Genomic DNA, 22074 nt, shown 5'->3' on the forward strand with positions numbered 1-22074 from the left:
GGCACAGACATGGGAAAGGGATTTTGCTACTTGTTACCATTGACATCACATGTAAGATCAAAAAAGTGCTTGGTGAAACTGTCGCACAATCACATTCCACATGGAAATCACAATAGCAGAGGATGTGCTATTTGGCAGAAGAATCACACACAAAATGTAAAATCACTTTCACACTACACCTTTCTTTGTTGGTTTGTTTATTAAATTTATAAACTGCATGCTTTACCCACAGCAATGTACAATAAAAAACCCATTACAGCCACACACACACAAAAAAAACCAACAATCAATGGAGCAAACAATACAATTTAAGAGGTACATTAAAACTGGTGAGACAAAGAACCTTAAGCATCATTAAAAACTCAATGGAACACTTTAAACTTGCTGGTGTTTTATGTCCTCCTCTTTTCCTTTTTCCTGTTCACCACAAAAATGCAACCCAGAAAAATTCTGTTAAATTTGGCCCTCAGGCTTAAATAAGTCCCCTCATTGCCAAATATCATATTTTAATTCATATCCATGTAAATCCCACAAACAAGGGGGGATTTACAAACCATCCACAAAGACACTACCACATTTTCAGCAGGAACTATTATGGGTCATTTGTGCTGAGGTACAAGTAGAAAGGCATATGTTTGCATCTAAAGGATCCAGAAAAGGTGATAAACAACAGCCTGTTCATCACTAGGTAAAAAGTAACACATGCTATTCTAAGTGTTTCAGATATGCATATTAATTTCCTTCTAGCTGACTTAATATATGAAACTGATAGTGCCGTCTTTAGAGCACACAGAAAAGGAAAAATGAAGCTTATTTTCTAATAATCAAGGGCTGGCATCTTTTTAATGATATTCATAGGTGCAAGCCCAATGTATGCCTGTGTGTGACTTTTTGCAGTTGTTGCAGAGGTCAGAATTCTTTTCTTCCTTCTCACAGTGAACAAGTCCTTAACAACCTTGTGGTCAATGTGGTCTCTTCCAACAATTCTAAGATTCTATGAACCTATCTTCCATAGTTACCAGAGGAGACTAAAGGACCACTGAGAAGTATCTGGTATGTGACTATATCCCAATGCACAATGATGAAGACATCTTTCAGAACCTCCTGGTCATCTTCCTGGAATGACATCTTTATTGTTTGTCACACTATAGTCACATAACCAGACACTTTTTAGCTGTCCTTCGCTCTCTACCTCCTCAGCCATTACATGACCATGCAAGGTGAGAGCAGGAAGGTGAATCTTGTGGGAATGGAGGGGGTGCTGTTTCACTGACCCACAATGGTAGAACTTTATAATTCTTTTCCTGATGTGGGATCTCTTAACCAATGTTTATTAAAGGGAATCAAAGGAAACTTACTAATCTCACAGTGAGGAGTTTGAAGGCACCACTGAACTCCTGGAGAAATGGTTGTTCTTCTTTTTAGCTGTAGCCTTTATATGAAAGCTAGACCTACCATTAGTCAGTATAAGACAGCAGACCTTGGCATACCCTTATAGGGGAGCAAAAGGGAAATTATTTACAGCACAAATCCCTATTCATGTTTATTCAGAAGTAAATCTCACTGTGTTCATGGAGACTTACTCTTAAGAAAGTGTGTGCTAGGCTGCATCCTTAGTAGTATAAGTATGCAATTCTAATCATACTTATCCAGATGTAAATCTCATTGAAGTAAAGTCCATATTGTGGTAGCACTATTAATGTACCACCAGACAAGCTGAAAATTCTATTTGGAGGCACATTTCTTCATCAGACAACGTTGTGTTGTTCTTTTAAAAAGGAAGCATGCAGGAAAGGGGGGTGGACAGGGAAGTACCAACATTTAAATCATGTAGTTTACATGTTGTTTTAAGATGAGATGGAGGGAGATGAAAAGGAATTTGTGGAGGTCGGGAAACATTTTATTGAGTATATGAAGAATTTGAGAGAGGATGTTGCTATTTTAGGATCCAATATGTAATTATCATTTGTTTATTTTGTAGTTGGTAATGTTGGCATTGTTTCCGAGTACAATGGTTAGGAGTTAATTCAGAAAGGGATGAAAATTATGATAGATGGAATCAACTGTAAATTATATGGGTTGGAAGTCTAAAAGTTTTATGTTTTTACAAAATATCTTGCACTGGTTGTGGGTGGGTGGGGTGGTAGTACTTTGTACAGTGTGCCCTTTCCTTACATGAAGATCTGTTCCAGACGCCCCCCCCCCCCCCGCCATGTAAGGCAAATGCCATGTATCCTTGAGCCCCATTGAAAACAATGGGGCTCGTGCACATGGCATGGCTCATGCACCATTGCCACTTCTGTCACGCTGCTTTCAGCGTAAGCTGAAAACTGCGTATAGCGCACCCACATATGACATGGGTGCATTGTATTAGGTTTCCTATTTTCTTTTCCCTTCTTTTCTCCTTCTTTTTCAGTTTTCCTCCCTCTTTTTTCTTATCTTCTTTGTTATTTTTCTTTTCTTCTTTTTCCTTTTTTTCCTTTCAATATATAGATGTGCTTTCATCATTGTTATTATTGTAAGTTAAGGATTTCTTTATTCACCAATAAAAACATATTAATGATAAGATGAAATGGAGGAAGGATCTGCAGAGAATCAAAGTGGGCTCATCATCCCTCCCTACCCTCAAGGGACCTGAACTCACTAGGAACAAGAAAGGTACTAAAAGAATCCTCAAATTTGGTTTTCCATTCATTGCCTGCCCCAAAATACCTTTTCAAAATTGAAGTCCATTTCTGTTCAATGTTCACAAGTCATTTTATGGAATAAATGCAGTGAAATACTGTATACCAAATGTAATAGCTTACTGTATATACTCATGTATAAGTCTAGAAAAATATATCCAAGAAACCTGGACTGACTGATCCACAGGTCAGGGAAAGTATTGTACCTTAAGTATTCTCATCAAAATAGGAACTGTTCTCTCTTCTGGGTAAAGTGGCAAAAGGCAAGAGCTCAGTTTATCCTTTAAGAACCTAAAAGAAGTACTGACCTCCTAGCCTCTCTGCTGCAAGCACCACTTCTGGTCTTTTTGAATGACTTGGTGGGAAAACTGTAGTGTCTTTTGGCATCATTTTTCTTGGCTTCATCCTTGCATCCTTTGTTATATGCCCCTAAGTTATCCACAGGTTATATCAAAATCCATAATTTTGGCTCCAAAACCTCTCCTTGACACTTGACATATACATGAGGCTGACCTATACACAAGTATATGCAGTAGTTTTAATATCATGTATAGTTTGGCCCTGAAGCACAAAGGAGTGAGTCCCTTCTCTTAGTATGGGTCTGCTTTTCTGGCTGAAGAAATAGAGTAAGAAAGGTAATAAATGTAGTTGCAGAAGGAAAAGTCACATTTTGGGGCTACAGTTCTCAGAATCCTCCACCATGGTGGCTAAGGTATTTTAAGAGCTGTAGTCCATTAAAAAAAAATATCCCAAGCTCTGCATTTTAGTGGTGAAACTCGAATGTTTGCTGATGGGAAAAAAACCAGAGTAACATCAACAATAGCAAGAAATACAAGGTCTTTTAAAAAGTGCTTTTCAATAGACAATTACGTCAAGTTTTGCAATTCGGATGGGCTAGTGGCATTTGCTCTGGTGGCCTTCTGTTGATTCTGCTTTTTGTGTTTGAGGCGGAGGAACACAATCCCCAGAATGACACCTGGAAGGACAAAATAAAAACTGAGATGTTTAAATCATACTTTAAGCTAACTTCCCCCAACTGAGGATCCTCCAGGTGTTTTGGACTTCAAATCCCATTGTCCCCACATAACACAGGAGCATACTGTCTGGGAACAATTGTAGTTGTAGTCCAAGACATCTGGAGGGTGCTGGGTTTGGAAAGACAATATTATAGCAAGCTAATCTTTTGCAAATTCCTTGCAGGTAAAGAAGAGCCACACTTTTACAGTACAGTCTTATGCATATCTATTTCCTCTCAAGTAAATTTCTCTCTGTACTTTCTATTAAGTAAATTTAAGGTTGCAATGTTAACAATGCAATCATACACACATTTGCAAGGTAACCCACTGAATCCACTGAGTCTTATGTCCAAGTAAGTATGCACTTGGGTGTTTCAGTAGTGTCAACAAGACAGAACATATGGTGTCTAAACCAAACCACAACTCAATAGGCTAAGCTTCAGAACTTGCTAATATTCCATAATACAGTTGGCCTTCTATATCCATGGATTTTTTTATCCACAGATTCTACCATCCACAGTTTGAAAATAATCATATATATTCCAAAAAGCAAAGCTCGCTTTTGCCATTTTATATAAGCGACACCATTTTACTATACAACTGTAGTTAATAGGACTTGAGCATCCACAAATTGTGGTATCCATGGGAATTCCTGGAACTAAAGGTTCCAGCCCAGGTTAGGTGGGCGGAGGGGGGGGGGTGTTGCCTTGGTCTACAAGAACACCTTGTCTCTCACCAGGAACCACATCCGACAAACTTCTTTTATCGAGTGTATTTACCTGACCCTGAAGGCTAGGGACAGTCTAGGGATTCTGTTGGTGTATCGGCCACCCCGTGCGCTAACGGACTCCCTTAACGAGCTGACACAGCTGGTTGCGGAGCTGATGTTGGAAACGCCCAGGCTGCTAGTCCTGGGCGACTTCAACATCCCCTTCGTGGCCAACTATGTTCCATCCGGTGCGGCTCGGGAATTCATGGATACCATGGCGGCCATGGGCCTGTCCCAGCTGATTACGGGTCCAACGCATGTTGCGGGTAATACACTGGATTTGGTCTTTTGTACGGATGTGGAAAATCCGTGGGCGGAAATAACTAATATTTCCCCCCTGCCATGGATGGATCATTTCCTCGTGGAGGCAAAAATCAAGGCTTCTACCCAGATCCCCCCCGGGGGTGGAGGACCTATTAGGATGGTCCACCCTCGAAGGCTGATGGAACCTGAGAGGTTCCAGGAAGCCTTAGAGGGGCTCATGGTTGGAAATGACGGCGATTCTGTTGATGCCCTGACTGGTATCTGGAATACCGGTCTCTCCAGGGCTATACACAGTATCGCTCCCAAGCGCCCTCTCAGGCCCGCTTCCAAACGTAAGCCCTGGTATACGGAAGACCTCTGGGCAAGGAAGCGGGTCCTGCGACGGCTAGAGCACCGCTGGCGGAAACACCTACGCTTAGCCGACAAGGCTCTCCTAGACCGCCTTTTGGAGGACTATGGAGAGGCGATACGAGCAGCTAAGAATTCGTTCTATGGTGCTCGTGTCGCGTCCGCGGAGTCGCGTCCAGCAGAGTTGTTCAGGTTAGTCAGGGAGCTAACTCAGCTCCCTCCTGCCCTGAACCAGATCCTTGAACCTTCTAAGGCCTGCTGTGACCAATTTAACAACTTCTTCGCAGATAAAACCTCTCAGATAAGCGAAGGTCTTAACGCCGGCATTATGGCAGAACCTAGGGTAGAGGCATCCAGAGCCTCCGTGGACTCCATTAAACTGGATCAGTTTGAGTCGGTTAGTACCGATGATGTGGACAAGATCCTTGGAAGCGTTCGGAAGACAACCTGCTCCCTCGATCCCTGTCCCTCATGGCTAGCGGCTCAGGGGGGACCGGTGGTAACCTTGTTGTTACACCGGATTATTAACACATCTCTGAGGGATGGGCAATTTCCATCCAGCTTAAAATTGGCCACTATAAAACCGCTGCTAAAAAAGCCCTCCCTCGACCCCCTGATACATAGTAATTATCGGCCAGTCTCGCTGCTGCCATTTCTAGGGAAGGTGATCGAGAGGGTGGTTGTAATCCAGCTTCAATCGGTCTTGGATGAAACGGATTATCTAGACCCATTTCAAACTGGCTTTCGGGCGGGCTACGGGGTCGAGACGGCCATGGTCGCCTTGGTCGATGATCTCCGTCTGGGCATCGACAGGGGAAGCGTGTCCCTGTTGGTGCTCTTGGACATCTCAGCGGCTTTTGATACCATAGACCATGGTATCCTTCTGGAGCGCCTGGCAGAGGTGGGAATCGGGGGCACTGCGCTCCAGTGGTTCCAGTCCTACCTCTCTGGGAGGTTCCAGATGGTGCAGCTGGGAGACGTGTGCTCCGATAAGAGGGCCCTCACAACTGGGGTCCCTCAAGGAGCCATTCTGTCTCCCATGCTATTTAACATTTACATGAAACCGCTGGGAGAGATCATCCGGAGACATGGGGCGCGGGGTTATCAGTATGCTGATGACACCCAAATAGTCTTCTCTATGTCTCCGACTGATGCAGTGACTGAGGACGGCGTCTCTCCTCTCGTGGCCTGTCTGGAGTCAGTAATGGGCTGGATGAGGGAAAACCGACTCAGTCTGAATCCAGAGAAAACGGAGGTACTTGTGATAGGTTCCCCTGGTCCAGGAATGGCGGTGGTTCCACCTGTCCTGAACGGGATCACGCTTCCTGTGAAGGACTCCGTGTGCAGTCTGGGGGTGCTTCTTGATTCGTCCCTTCACCTTACAGCTCTGGTGAATGCGACGGTCAAGAGCACCTGTTATCAGCTTCGGCTTATTCGCCAGCTGCGCCCATACTTGGCCCAGAGGGACCTTGAGACGGTGGTACATGCTCTGGTAACTTCTCGATTGGATTTCTGCAATGCGCTCTACATGGGGCAACCCTTGTACCATACCCGGAAGCTACAGATGGTACAGAATATGGCAGCCAGACTGGTCACTGGCGCTACCAGGACCAGTCACATTACACCTGTACTTAAAAACCTGCATTGGCTGCCCATTCGCTTCCGGGCGCAATACAAGGTGTTGGTTATAACCTATAAAGCCCTAAATGGCTTGGGCCCAGGATACCTTGAGGACCGCCTCTCCCCATACATTCCGCCCCACACCCTCAGAACATCTGGGCAGCAACTACTGAGGGTTCTAGGGGCCAGATTAGTCTCCACAACAAGGAGAACATATTCCATCGTTGCCCCGACCCTCTGGAATACGCTGCCCATTGAGCTCCGCTCGGCCACCTCCCTGGCCCAGTTCAGGAAGGAACTGAAAACCTTCCTGTTTCAATCAGCATTCCCCAATATAAGTTCAGCTAGTCCTCCCCACTGACAGCAAGGGTTGCTGGCTTAGGGGTTTTTAATATTGGTTTTAATAGCTGTATAGTATCTGTATTGTTTGTATTGATGTGTGGCTGATATTGTATTGTTTTATTTTGCTGTTCACCGCCCTGATCATGGGAAGGGCGGTATACAAATAAAATTTTTATTTATTATTTATTATTAAACCCCAGTGGATACCAATGGCTCACTGTATGTTAAATCAGCTGGTAGCTGCCAGTGAGATTTAATGCTTCTAGGTGTACTGAGCGTGCTTTCTTTCAGCTGAGGATCTCACTCTGGTTGGATAGGACTGGAAATGCAATATATTTAAAATTAATATTTTATAAATGATATTGAAGGTAAATGATGTTATAACCAAAGAAGCTCATGGTATTTACATACCTTTCCCCTTTAAAAGACCCCATTCAGCATAACCTGGGTTGCTAAGTACATATTAAATTAGTAAAGTTTGGAGTTTTATTTGCACTTGGCTCATTATCCTTTTATGTTCTATGTATCAGTGATGTGAACAGTTTCTCTCATTGCGCAGAAATCTGGTTTATCCTAGCTCAGACTGTTTTGTTCCTCTGGCACAGTTTTATCTGTTCTGATTGGCAACAACTGTTCAGGATCTCTGGCAGAGTTCCTTCCCTTTACAACCTACTTGACCCTTTAAATAGTAACAAATTGTGATTAGCATTAGAACCTTTGGTAGGCAAAGCATGTGCTTATTGTGACCAGTGAACTGAGCTATTGCAACCTATAAAAACTAGACTGACTGTGACTTCCCAGAGGACCTTTTCTGCAACCGCTCCCAGCTTGTGGAATGGCCTGCCGGACAAGATCCGTCAAATTACCAACTTGGACAGCTTCAAGAAAGCTGTCAAGACAGATCTCTTCTGTCAGGGCTTTCCAAAATAAACTACTCGGCCATGTGGTGATTCCCCCCCCCCCAATATATATATGATAACTCTGACACTTTTATTGGTTTTAATAGTTATGTAATTTTAAATCCTATATTGTTTAATTGTTTTTAAGGGGGGATACTTTGTATATATGGATGTATTATTTTAATTCTTGTAAGCTGCTTTGATTGTTTTTAACAAAAGGCGGGATATAAATAAAAGTTTTATTATTTATTATTATGAGCTACGTTCTCTCTCACAGTAATACGTTTGGCTTATTGAATTCCAGAGCAGCTGAAGCTCTTCTTCTAAGACTCTGAGCAAGAAAATGGTTTTTGGGAACCAGCGTACTAAAGGTTTCACTGCTCTGGTGACTTCCAGCTACACTTGAACAGAGTAGTGGGTAACAGGGAGATTCAGTGTGGTGTGTATCGATTAGTGTGGTCCTTGAGAGGTCCATGCTTTATTCTCCATCGAGCCCTGACAGGTTGCTTTGCACTAAATAATAATAATAAATAAATAGTTTCTTTATATTTCCTACTTATCCTTCACATCAAGGAAATAGAGGTATTAATAAGCAACACCACTTCTATATTTTTGGAGAGCCATGGTGGATGATGGCTTTAACCTCATGAGATGTTATGCCCCCCCCCCCCCCCCAAATCTAGGTTTATTTCCTGCTGACTATTATTTCTTAGTATTGAATTGTGGATCGATTTTTTTTCTTCCATACTGGAACTAAGTTTGTACAATCATGATATGAATTCAGAGACATAGCCAGGTTAGTCTGAAATATCAGTATGTGTGGGGATCTTGTAGCACCTTTCAGACTAACTGAGTGAAATAAATTGTAGCATAAGCTTTCATATTCTTAGTATGTTTCCTTAGATGCATGGAGTGAAATGGTGCCCAGAAAGGACATTTATAATTTGACTGTACGAATAGTCATAGAAATGCAAAATGTGTGTGTATGGTGATGAGGTGACAGGATTGTTGGTATGGTCACTGAGGGACAAAAGCAGGAAGAAAGATGTTGCCTAAGGCGAGGTTGACTGGATGACCGTATGAATGATGGAGGGAGTTTGGCTAGGTTGACACACCACATTCCAAAACTCCCTCCACCATTCATAATGTCACCCATCCACCCTGGTCTTAGGCAACATATTTCCTCCTACCTTTGTGCCTCAGTGACCATAAGTAAAACTGAAGTTGTCACCTCATTACCATGTCCACAACTTTTGCATTTCTATGGCTATTCATAGTCTGATTATAAAGGTCCTTCCTGGGCACCAGTCCATTCCATACATCTGAGGAAGTAGACCAAGCCCACGAAAGCTTATGCTGCAGCTTCTTTTGCTTAGTTAGTCTCAAAAGTGCTACAAGGTCCTTTTGTATCATGATTCTTTTTCTTTTCATTTCTTTTCTTTCTTTTTTGTCATGACATCTCCTTTGGTTTGCTTGTTCCCTTTGTACATGAAGCTACTTTATTTTATTCATACTTTCTCACTGCTATTCATCTATAAAACCAAATCTTAGTTAACTCAGACTGCTTCCAATAATTTTCCAAGAATCATAGTGCTCTGAATATTTGTTTACTTTTAATTACACATTTGAGGGCCATATTCCTCAGTTGGTCAGTCATCCTGGCTCCTTTGGTGTTTACATTTGTTTTCAAAAATTCTGTCTTGTTTTAGAAAAGGATTCAGTCTTGTTTTGGAAAAAAAAGCAGTTGAGTTTGTTTACGTTCTATCAACTTTTGCCTGTCAGACACAGCACAGTGAAATCTAGTATTACAGTGTTTTGTTTAGCAGAAACATAATAACTTTTATTAAACTCATCATATTGTTGAGTTTATAGAGGAAGGGCCATAGCTCAGTGGTAGAATTCATGCTTTGCATGCAGAAGGTCTCTGGTTCAATTCTTGGCAAACCCAAATAGTTTAGAAAAAACAGAAATGCTAGAAAATTACTGTCAGCAGCCTTGCAGACTGTGGAATTCTGGGACTTGTCATCCAAAAAGTTACTTTTCCAAGATCTTGCTCTGGCTTTGTTTAAGGCAACTTCCTACATTCTGCAAGTAGGGCTGGGAAGGACCCTTGTCTAAAAACCCTGCTTTTAGCCCCTGATTCTCAGTATAGGGAACATATGGCCCTTCAAATTTTTTTGGCCTGTGGCTCCCATCAGTGCTGGCCAGTGAGGGATACTGGGATGTGTCATCCAACAACATGTGGATGGCCACTCTTATGATTTTATCGCACAGGCCTTGGAATGAGCCTGTTGTCTTCTAAAAGGGGATGTGATGAGAACAGGAGGCGGCATAGAATGCTGTTTACCACACAGGGAGAATGCTGCCGCTGCTGCAGGACATTCCCATCACGTTCCGGATGTGTTCCCCAGGGGGTGATTTTCAGGAATGCTTCGAAAGCGTTCCTGAAAATCGCCCCCTCTGGAACACATTCAGAACATGATGGGAATTTTCAGCAGCGGCAGCATTCTCCCTGTGCGGTAAGATGCGTTCTATGCCGCCTCTCATTGCGTCCCCTTTTAGAACGCGACAGGCCTGTTCCAGGGCCTGTGCGATAAAGTCTTTAGTATCCATAAGAGAGATAGACCAAGAGTGCAGTGTAATCATAGGCGTATTACTCACCCATCCCACTACCAGCTAATGCTTTGAATCTCATCATCACACTCCTTGCCATCTCTTTTGTTGACTGAAAAGATAGAGCTATTCTAAAAAAGTAGCTTTTCCAAAGCTCTTAACAGGATATACCCAGTGAATACATACTGTCCAAGCACATCCTCTTCTTTGATGTACATTTTCATTATTGCCCATCCCCTACTCTAGGAGGAATTATTAATGCCAATGGATGTATAACCCCAGCAGCCTGGACGATAAGCAACCCATTTGGAACAGCCACTCACCAATAACTACCAATACTGCAACGAGAATGCCAACTGCCATCGCCACTGTTGGAAGTGAACTGGGAGAATCAATTTCTAAGAAGCACCTTTTCTCTATACATCGGCACACTTTCACTGTGGGACAAAAGGCACAGTTTTGGAGACCGAAACAATAAAACTGTCATGTACCATGAAAAAAGAAAACAGTAAAGAGCATGAATGTGATTTTCACTGTACCTTGCAGATACACAACTCCTTGCATAGGTGGCCTTCCATTGTCATTCATCTGTATTGGTATGTCATAGGTCTTCTCTTCAAGATTAATGTTCTTCGGAGAAATGTAAGCATGCAGGCCTGTCAGTCCAAACAGTGGATCAATTAAGCATACATTTATAACAGAAAAAAAATGAGAATAGCACTGATAATAACAAAAATGAAGAAGAGGTGAGGGTTATTAAAAACAAGCATTCATTCATTTGGAATAATACAAGCAAATGCTCAGATCTTCATTGTAACATTAGTTTCAATTAGACAGGTTTAATTCTCCAACAGATGACTGGAATTTTGGCCAATGTTATAACAGCTAAGCAGCATTGTAGCTGCAATGGCTTCATCCTACAGAATCCCGGGATTTGTTATTTGTTGAGGTGCCCAGAATTCGCTGCTAGAGAGCTCTAGTCCACTCTCCTGAACTACAGCATTAATACTCTCTGGCAGACATGTTTAAATATCTCACAAACTACAGTTCCCAGGATTCCATGGAATGGAGCCATGGGAATAAAAGTGGTATCAAAATGCTATTGTTGTGTAGTATGGATATAACTTTGGTCATGTCCATTACTTGAATCTCAATAGCACTTGCATGAATTTCCAGTTTGAAATCCATACAGGACTGAGTAATTGCTTTGGGTTGGGGGCTGTACAGGTTCCCACGAGAGCATGGAGAGATCATGGAGATCATTGTTTTCCACAGCCACACCATTGGGGGCTGAAAATTGGATCCCAAAATACTGACAAAGGAACAAAAATGTCTTAAGTGTGGGGAAATGACCAAAAATGCTCTCTCTTTTTTTTCAACCTCCAGTCCCACAATAGGATGTTGTGACCCTGGGGAACACATGTGACCCATGGATCATGTGGTTCATCCTGATTTGATACTTTGTCTACAACTACTATGGGCTTGCATGGATTTTGCTGTTGTGTGACTCCAAGTTGTTTCTGACTTATTGTGATCCTAAAGCCCATTATAAATTTTTCTTGGCAGAATTTATTCCGAAGGGGTTTGCCCTTCTGAGGTTCAGAGAGTATGATTTGCTCAAAGTCACCCATGGCCGAGTGGAGATTGGAACCCAAGTCTCCAAATGTCCTAGTCCAACACTCAAAACACTACACCATGCTGGCACTTTAATGCCTTTAGCTCCAAACTTACCATCTTTAGAAATGTTCCAACTGTTCCGTATTGTGCTGTCACCCAAGAGTACATAAGTAAATCTGGGGATATATGAAAATTCATCTGGATCAGTGACTTCTATCTTTGCTCTCTCATTTCCTTGGAGAGGGTGGCAGAAGAACAAAAAGTCCTTTGCTAGCTTTGGAGGGTTATCATTCACATCTTTCAGGTTCAGTATCAGCTGTGCTGTGGAGCTCTGATATGCTTTAGCTGTGAATGTGAACAGACCACAAAGCAGTATTACAAGACTTATACGTAAACAGAGATGGTCAGACCCATTCATTTCACTTGCTCCCACTTTCCAATATTGCACACTTTGGCAAAGTTGATAATACTGTTTTTAAAAAGGAAGTGAACCAAAAATTCCAGACATCCTACACAGAAACTCCTATTCCAATACAGTGAGTGTTGTTGTAGCAGAGCCCCACAGGGTTAAAACAGTAGGATTTTCTGATTAACAAGAACATTGGCATCCATGTTACACAAAACACCATACACATATTTTCCTCCTCCCTTTCGGCTTAGCTACAATATTCACAGCAGATAGGAGAGTGGGGTAAGAAAGTAATTTATCCAGCAATATTACTGTGAAGGGAGAAGCTGGGCAAGCTTGGTTGGTGCCAGCTAGGGGAATGCTGTGAAGGGGGGCATAAAAAGGAGAAAGGATACAAAACCAAGGATTGTCTCTGACAGAAAGCTGATAATAGTACAGGTAAATGGAGGAATGATGGCATGGAGATAGAGAAAAGCTGTAATAGGGATAGGACAGTCAGTCAAGGAGGCAGAACTGAATAGAGTTTTGGGGAGCTGTGATTGATTAAATAGTTATGGGGTTATTGTGTGACCTCATTGTGTATTAATAAAGTTCTATTTGTTTATCTTCCTTTACAACTGTGTCTGGCTATTCTTGTTAAGCTTTGATAGAGTGTTTGGTCATGCTTATCAGAGTGAATATCAATCTTAACTGCTACCACATTGAACTTGGAGGGAGAGAAGAGGCAGGTACAGTTCTGCTATGCCTAGCCCCAAAGGCAGATGTAAGACCCTCTCTCCATTCCAACTGCCACCACTTTGGCTTCAGAGGAAGATGGTAGGCAGGTATAGTTCCATCAGAAAAATTAATAGCCCTCCCTCCATTTTAACTGCTACCAACATTGCCTTGGAGGGAGAGATGGAGCAGCAGACTTGATCCCTTTCTCCACTGCCATTCCCTTCTCCTTTTGTGTGATGTATTTTTAGATTGCTAATTTGACAGTTCCTTGCCCTCGGGTTTACAATCTGTAAACTGCTTTGAGAACCTTTGTGGTTGAAGAGTGGGGTGTGAGTACTTTAAGTAAAATAAAAAATTAACCCCCCCTCTCCCAAATGTATTATGTAGCAGCACATTGATGCATTGTGGAAAATTTAAAATGGCAGCTCACAGTTGCTTACCTATTGCTACCAAATGTGGGAGAAGCAGAGACAGGGAGGACCAGTGTAAAGGGGAACACACCAGAATGCTCCAGACCAGTGGAGTCCCTAGGATTGGTGCCAACTGATGCAGTCACTCATGGTGTCACCCCCAAGTCATTGGTCTCCTCCTCCTCCCATTTCACATCATACAGAATCCTTAGTAATGCTTTTTTGCACTAATGTTACTCATCAATCATCATGCCTATACCACTGAATGTGATGCTAACAGTTGTGACATAAACAACTAGCACAATTAAAACTATACCTTCAAATTACAATATCATATGCACAACCTAAATGTATTTACATATACATAGTGAAAATTTGGTTAAATATGTTTTTAAAGAACATTGAAATAAAATCATAATTTGAAATTTGAAATTATAATTTAAAAAGTTCTGGGGCCTTTCCTTTCTCCTCCCACTGAGCTTCACCCCATTCCCACCGTCTCTTAAAGCATTTTAAAGGGAACCAGATGAATGCCACAGCACATATCTTCCAAAAGGTAGGTCTTTGAGGAGCAGTGATGTCACTCCTCCTCAGGGTGTCACTTGGTGTGATCTCCACCCCCTTTGAAAACCTCAACTGGTACAAGAACTAAAGACGTGTTTTCACTTACTTTGCTCAGTTGCCACAACCTGTACCATGTAGGCACGTTCAGTTTCCCGATCCAATGGGGACGCAGTATATATTGTGCCATTGAGAGGGTCAATTTGCAGCCAGTTCCTGTTGTTGTTCTTCAGGCTGTACCTAAAGACCACCCAGACATAGGAACAGAACTGGGAATGTTACGTTTTAAAAAATAATTTCTTGTACACCTTGCTACAAAGCCCCACTGAAAATTACTGTCAGCATCTACATACACAAACATGGCTCATTGCTATATTTTTTATTTTACTGTTATTTTACTTATTTCCTTTATTAAAAAATCTTTAAAAGAATTCTAAAATCTAAAAAATCATAGATTCATAGAGTTGGAAGAGACCACAAGGGCCATCCAGCCCAACTTCCTGCCATACAGAAATACACAATCAAAGCACAAATAAAACTTTAATAAGAAAATAGTCTAAAATCTAGAGGAAAATGCATTCAAAATATCACAAGAAAGCATTTTGAAGCTTCAAAAATAACAGTATCACAGTCCTTAGAAATCTCCCTCTCCCTTTCCAAACCCATTATATGGAGATGGGACAAAAAACTAATGAGAGCTAATTCTAGTTTTAGAAGCGATTATTAGAAGCAGAAGCAATTGAAAGGGTTAAACTAAACCTTTCCCATGCTGTGGTCCCCCGATGGCATATCTCAGCTGAAATTTGTCAGTGAAGTTATTTTCTACAAAATCTTTTTACACTTCCTCTTATAACCTCCCCCTTTTCCTCCTCATCCTCTGTCTACCTGAAAGTATTTAGGTTTTGTTTTTGTTTTATATTATTTTTAAAACAAATTTACTTATTAAAATAACATCAGTGACATCAATGACACAATAAAATCAACCAACTATAATAACATCGCATATAATGCAAACGTCAAAAGGAAAACACAAAGAAATAAGAAAAATCTAAACAAAAATACTACAATAGTACAACTACACTTACAAATACACATAAAATAACTTCCAAATAGTTTCCCTGAATTCCTGGAACTTGATTCTCATATTTCATTGACTTCTGGATAAGCATAAATTTCATCATGTTATTACAGTATGTCAAAAAATTATTAGCAATGCTCTCAATATACTGTTATCATTCTGCTTTGTCTTATAAAGCTTTCCATACATTTTCACAGCATCCTATCACCAGAGCCCAATCCTCTTTATTTAGAATGGGCGTTGGAAAGATGGTGAAGGAGGACTAGAGAAACACAGGCTTTGAGTGTAAGGCTGCAACAATGTATCTGCAGTAAACAGTGCAATAAACAAAGCTTTCACTGGAAAAGAGCAGGGTTCTACTCCAGCTGATCCTATTTTAGCCTTGCAACAGGCAAGGCAAACAGCAGCTGCCTTCAAAATCCCTTACTCAGCTTGTGTGCACCACAGGACAGAGAAAATAGATGACAGCAGATAGGTCTGCCTCAGCAGTTACTCCCAAAGTGTTAAAAACAACAACCAAGCACACATCGATCAACAAAATAGAAATCATAAGCAAAATAGAGTCTGAGGAAAGAAAAAGTCATCCCTGGATGTATTTTACAAAAATTCTTCAGATGGTCTATAGAAAGTTCAACATATTGTTTTCTTTATTTATACAAAACTTAGCTGACTTGGTTATTTCATTTCACAGATTATATTATTAGTTATGGGGGAAAAAATTCTGAAACATGCCCCCCTGCTCTTCTTTTTTGTAGTGAAGGAATCTATCCCTGTTCTTTCCATGTTGTTTCTGCCTCTGGTGCCAAATTTTCTATTAAAGAACTCATATCCAGGATCACATCTACTTTATTGAGATACACCTGTATTACACACAAACAACACTCATTACTGCTGTTATTTTTTTTAAAAGAGAGAGCAGGAGAGTCTCATCAATGGGAATGAAGGATGAGGTTAATATTAAGTATCATTTAACCTTGATTAATTTGAAAATGGAAGGGAGAGACTGTGTTTACCTGATCCGAGCTCCCTCAGGATCGTAGGCCATTGCTGTAGTCACAACTGTGCCAACAGAAACATTTTCATATCTATCAACTATGTATATGGGTGGAAAGAAAATTGGTGCTTCATCCACATCTGTAACATTCAGTCTTAGGTAAGCAAGAGAGCTTGAATTATATTGTATTCCAGCCACAAGGGGTTCAGGATTTGTGGCACTGATGAGAAGCTCATATGCTGGAGTTGTTTCAAAATCAAGAACCTAAGCAAGCAGGAAAGGAAGAAAATATGACACAAACACAGCTCTAGGAAATCTCCAGCTAGTACTTTTTAAAGTCACTTGAACAAATCTCCCATCTTCTTGACAAATGCATTGATCACTGGGGAATGTGTATTAAAGACTCAAGAATGTGTATTAAAGAGAGAGACTCAAATTGGGTCTAGAACCTAATTCATTGCTGGATAAATTCCTTCCACAAATTCAGAAGCACACTATGGAATTTATCATATGGGAGAGATCCTGTTTAAAAACTGGGATTTAAGGTGAAAAAACTCAGCAAAAGTGGATTTATTATCAGACAACTTCTGGGTTAACACAACATTAACTCAGACAGAATCTAACAAAAACAAAGAAACAAAATCTAGTCACCTTATTAATTGTAACATATCCTCTGTTTGTTTTTGGATCTGTCTGTATAGAAAAAGTGTTATTTGGGTCTCCCTTTTTGACTGCGTACTCAATTTGAGAGCTTCCAGTGAACGGTTCATCTCCATCATTGGCTTGAATTTCCATTATTACTGTTCCAACTGGTTTATTTTCCGGAAGAGTTATGTATCCATACTGAAGAGAGAAAGAAGATTTAGGGTTTTTGTTTTGTTTTTTTAAAAAACAAAAGAAATAAAAAATGATAGAGGGATAAGAAGATGGATTCATTTTTCTCTGTTTACTGCTGCAGTTCTCAACTTCTCCAGATGTTTGGATTTCAAGTCCCAGAAAGCATCAGCCAGCATGTCCAATGGTCAGAGATCTGGGGAGCTGAAGTCCAAAAGCATGGCCTAAGATTGAGAACTGCTAGTGTAGTAAAAGAGACACTACGCATATTGGTTTGATGTCAACATCAATTGTTGCAACTTGGATAAGAGAGACTATGAAAATACACCATTTTGTACTTGCTCTAGGACAGAGGCAAACAACTGCATGGGGAAGGACAGGGGAGTTTGGCAGTTCTTCCCAAACTCCCATGAGCTGTAGATCCACACACACCCCTGGCAAATCCAATTTATTCCATTTTCTTCTGCAGTTCTTCTCAAAATGGCAATCTGAACCTGTTTGGTTTTAGTTACTTCCTCTCACCAGTTTGAGCAGAACTAGGATGAAAATAGAGGGCAGGCAGGAGTTGTGTGGCTGGAGATGTTTTCAATTGATTTCATCTGTATGGAATATTTTTCTACACAGTTTCCAGTAAAAAAAAAAAAAAGTAAAAATGTTTCCAGTGAAAATTGCACCATTTTAAAAAAATTGGGGACTGGGCCTTTGGGGGACTGGTGGGGTGCTTCGGAGGCTGCAAATGTCGGCTCCAGGAGCTGCATGCAGCCTGCAGGTTACACTGTTTCCAACAGTGCTCTATGAAGTATTTCCCTTTTTATTTATTCATTTGTTTTATATACTGCCTTTTCATTAAAAAGTTATTCAGGTTGGGTAAAAAAATGATAAATTACAGACTTAAAACACTGCATAAAAGCAAATAAATTAGAAATACAACAATAGAAGATAGGACAAGTCTTCAACCATCAGTCCCCCGTTAACAGCAAACCAGTTTACATGCCAAACATGTCTAAAGGTTACTTGAACAATCTTCACTGTCTAACTGAACCATCCCAAGATGCATCCTTGCTTTCTCAACCTTAAAACCAGTATTGTATGAATAAGAAATAAATATTAGCTTTAATACTAGTGATAGCCATTTTTATCTTTCTGAACAACCAACAGTTACCTGATAGTGTTGATTGTGATAACACCAATTGCTTGCTTAGACTACTGGGGAGCTTGAATCAGGCATTCATTATTCAGACCTAGGGCTGTTTTACACTACACAGTTTTAGCACTATTATTCCACTTTAACTGCCATGGCAACCTTCTATGGAAACCTGAGATCCGCTGTTCGGGGTGCGGGACATTTCAAATTCTCACCCAGAGAGTTCTAGGGCCTTCCTAAACTACGAACTTCCAAAGGAGGCAGCGATGCCAGTTGAAAGCGCAATTACAGTGCTATAATTGTGTAGCATGAAAAGTCTCTGTGCTATATATTGGGCTTGTTGTGAGGATGCCATTAAAAACAGTATCCAAAGAAGTCAGTTTATATCCATGAAAGAGCATGCAAAAATAAAACCATTCAGTCTTAAAGCTTCTGCTTCATTCCTTTGCCTCTCCCCTCCCTTCATCCTTTTTCTGCTGCAATAGACAAACACAGCTACTTCTCTGAAAGCATCTGTATGGTTAGCTTTCCTTTCCTCTGCTTTAACATCTAATACTCGCCGCATGACATAACATTCTGCAACTCCATTGTGAGTTTCCCCATGTCAGCCGCTGTTATAGTATGTGGTTACTTCCAAAGTGACAATGTGACTCATATGGCTAATATTCCTAAAAGAGCTTGAAAAGGTTACTTTTCTGGATTATAATGGAACTCACACTATCAAGTCATGCAGTCTGGAGCTTCAATAACTATATGTTCTGTATCACATGCAGAGCCTTTCCAGACCAGTGTCTCAAAGTAACTGCTCGGGCAGAGGTTCAGTTCCCAGGAACTGTACACTCCGTATCTTCCTGCATGAATAATTCCTCTGTACAATTTAAGGCTCTCTAGGTAAAAAGGAATATTTTCAGAGAATGGCAGTGGAAATGGTCCAGAGCAGTGCTTCTTAGGTTACTTTATCTGGCCAACCAGGATTATTTTTTTTATGAGCATGTCAAGGATTGGCACCATATTTGTGCCCATAGATTACAACTCTTTTTTCCTTTCTTTCCTGGAACCTTGTTGCATTCTGGCAGCCAAAGGCTCACAGATTGGAGCCAATCCACAGACCATCATGTTGAATAGTGTAGGTCTAGGATATGGAAAAGAAGACCTAAAAGAAAACATTGAGGGAACTTGGTGTATTTGGCCTGAAGAAGAGAAGACGGAGGGACGTGAGAGCATTTTTCAAAATTTTCTTTTCTGCTTTTCACTATATATAGTACTATGATTCAACTTTGTCCTGGCAATATTCTGTGGAATCCCGGGATTTGTAGTTCAATGAGGGACTACAGCCCTCTGACTGAGAATTCTAATCACTTTCCCTAAACTGCAAATCCCAGAATTCCACAGGATGGAACCATGGCAATTCAAATCATACCACTATATCTATGTAGTGTGAACGTGCCCTAAAAGTGATGGGAAATGACTTGTAGTTTCCCAGAATATCACTTCTGCTCACTGCAACATGCCATGGGTTTGGGGGAGCTGAAAATAGCCTTCTACCCTTCACTGCATGCTGACTGAGGTAGAGGTTGGATAGACATGCAGGGATTAGATGACCTGCAAGACAGCTTCAATCTCTGTCCTCTTATGATCTCATTAGGAATATATTGCAAAGGCTGATTTGGTGTACACTTCACTTCATCTAATAACAGGAACTCAGTACCCAGTTTAAGGGTGGGGTGAGATGTTTCCAGAGCAAATTTTTTGGAGTATAACCCCCAGAATCCTCCAGTCAGCATAGACCTGTAGCCCCTAAAACTAACTTTCCCACAACTAGCCACTGCAAAAGGAAAGATAAATATATAAATAATAAAAGGATACTCACATCTGATTTCTCAAAGATTGGGATCTGATCATTGATGTCAATGATATTTATCTGTACATCACACACTGTTCGAAATGCTACAGAGAAGAGAAAACCATGGTGACAAGTGTGAGCTGTTCTATTCAGAATAATGATTCTCAAAGATTTCAGTCAAACACATCAGACATGCTTTAAGTGATATAAACTGGAGCAAGGAGAAAGAAATTTATTGACTTTAGATGTTGATATGTAAATGTCCACCCCACACATGTGGAGACTGGTAACCAGACAAAATTCATTATGTCTCAGAAATTGGCACCTGTTCACATTTGTAGTGCATTTCAGTAAAGGGAAAGTGCTCAAACCACATATACATGTGAAACAAGTGTATGCCTTAAATTATGTAGCTTTAAAAATGTGTACAAGTACATTTTAATGCATAGGAGAAATACATAAAAGTGCATACTTTTAAGGGAAAACGTAATAAATGCACAAAAATTTATTTGTCAGAAGAGTGGGGGAAGATTCAGAAGCCTGGGATAGGCAAAGAATGCAGGCAGACTCCTGAGAAATGCAATCAAAACTGACAGAAGGCTATACATAAATAAACTAATAAAAATACAAATAATCATAATAGATAGTTCTGATAGAATGCTTTATAGCATTACAGCATTCAACATCTGCATATATAATATATTTTGGCACAGATCCTAGATTGGGACACATTGCTGTGAGCCCATCCTGTCCCATCCAACCCACAGTCCGGCTTTTCTTGACTGTAGTCACACACCCGACAATACAGCCATTTTAGAGAAGGGGGGGGGGGGCAGATGAGCATCCTGGATAGACAGCAATTATTTCATCAGCAGGGACTCTGAAGGAGACTGGGTCATTGCACAGTTAGTAGAGAATTTTAACCTCCTCAGTCAACCAAAAAGTGATGTATGATGTTCTACATCCAACTTATGTCATTGTAACTCACTAACATGAAGCCTGACTGTATTTAAGTAATGCTAACTGCTACCCTGTAAGATTTCAATATGATTATTCCTTAACACTGCATGGGACATTTAGTTAGACACAGACAGAAGAATTTGCCAGAGCATTACTGATCTTCAGGTAAACTAGAATTTTCTGCTCAAGAAATATAGTGCAATGGGATTTTAAATTCATCTCTAAGATATAAATCTATAGATTCCAAAACATAGTACTATATTGGTTCAAGTCTTATCAAAGTACTTGCACTTGCAACTGTGTTGCATAGGTCCAAAACACACTGCAGAAATAAGCCAGTTTGAGACCACTTTAAATGCCTTGGCTCAATGCTAGGGAATTCTGGGAACTGTAGTTTTGTGAGACATTTAGCATTCTCTGTCAGAGAGCCCTGGTGCCACAGTAAACTACAGTTCCCAAGATTCTCTAGCACTGAACCAGGGCAGTCAAAAAGGTCTCAAACTGGATTATTTCTGCAGTGTTTTCAGAGGTTTAACATGTAATGTGAAGGGAGTTTATAGACATTCAACTTAGATTCTGGTAGATCTTGTGACAGTGTGTGATTGCATTGTCTTGGGGCTGGTAGAATGAAGAGACAAAAATGATTGCATATATATATATATATATATATATATATATCCCATTTTTTTTTAAAAAAAATATTAAATCCAATAGACTATTTTGTGAGCTTTGGGTTGATCTATTGCCCTTATATTGATATTGAAATTTTCCTGCATCCAGTACAGCCGTCTATGCTTTCTACATATACAGATCATCTTTGCAGCACATTATTTTGTAGACAGTTGTTCAAAATCAGGAGTGGCTACATCTTCCCACAACTAGGGAACTTGTGAATGGATGCACCTAATCCTATCACTGCCAAAATTCGGCAGCAGAGCCAAGAGTGAAGGTA

At 40.6% G+C, this 22074-nt stretch overlaps 1 protein-coding gene across 1 annotated transcript in view; it reads right to left on the minus strand.

Annotated features, from left to right (window-relative positions):
* Nucleotides 1-201: 201 nt before the first annotated feature.
* The window catches only part of LOC149317497 (cadherin-17-like), a 39788-nt gene continuing 17915 nt past the window's right edge, over nucleotides 202-22074 (minus strand). The window contains exons 10-17 of the mRNA XM_089518380.1: nucleotides 20190-20266; nucleotides 16993-17184; nucleotides 16361-16605; nucleotides 14379-14509; nucleotides 12287-12517; nucleotides 11095-11211; nucleotides 10879-10992; nucleotides 202-3660 (exon numbers count right to left, since the gene is read on the minus strand). Coding sequence (XP_089374506.1) covers nucleotides 3551-3660; nucleotides 10879-10992; nucleotides 11095-11211; nucleotides 12287-12517; nucleotides 14379-14509; nucleotides 16361-16605; nucleotides 16993-17184; nucleotides 20190-20266 — 1217 coding nt within the window. The 3' untranslated portion in view covers nucleotides 202-3550. The remainder of the gene's footprint in view (nucleotides 3661-10878; nucleotides 10993-11094; nucleotides 11212-12286; nucleotides 12518-14378; nucleotides 14510-16360; nucleotides 16606-16992; nucleotides 17185-20189; nucleotides 20267-22074) is intronic.

This window comes from Sceloporus occidentalis, unplaced genomic scaffold (genome assembly GCF_023333645.1).
Source record: "Sceloporus occidentalis isolate IW3139 unplaced genomic scaffold, rSceOcc1.0.p SCAF_3, whole genome shotgun sequence".
NCBI classification, from domain to species: domain Eukaryota; kingdom Metazoa; phylum Chordata; class Lepidosauria; order Squamata; family Phrynosomatidae; genus Sceloporus; species Sceloporus occidentalis.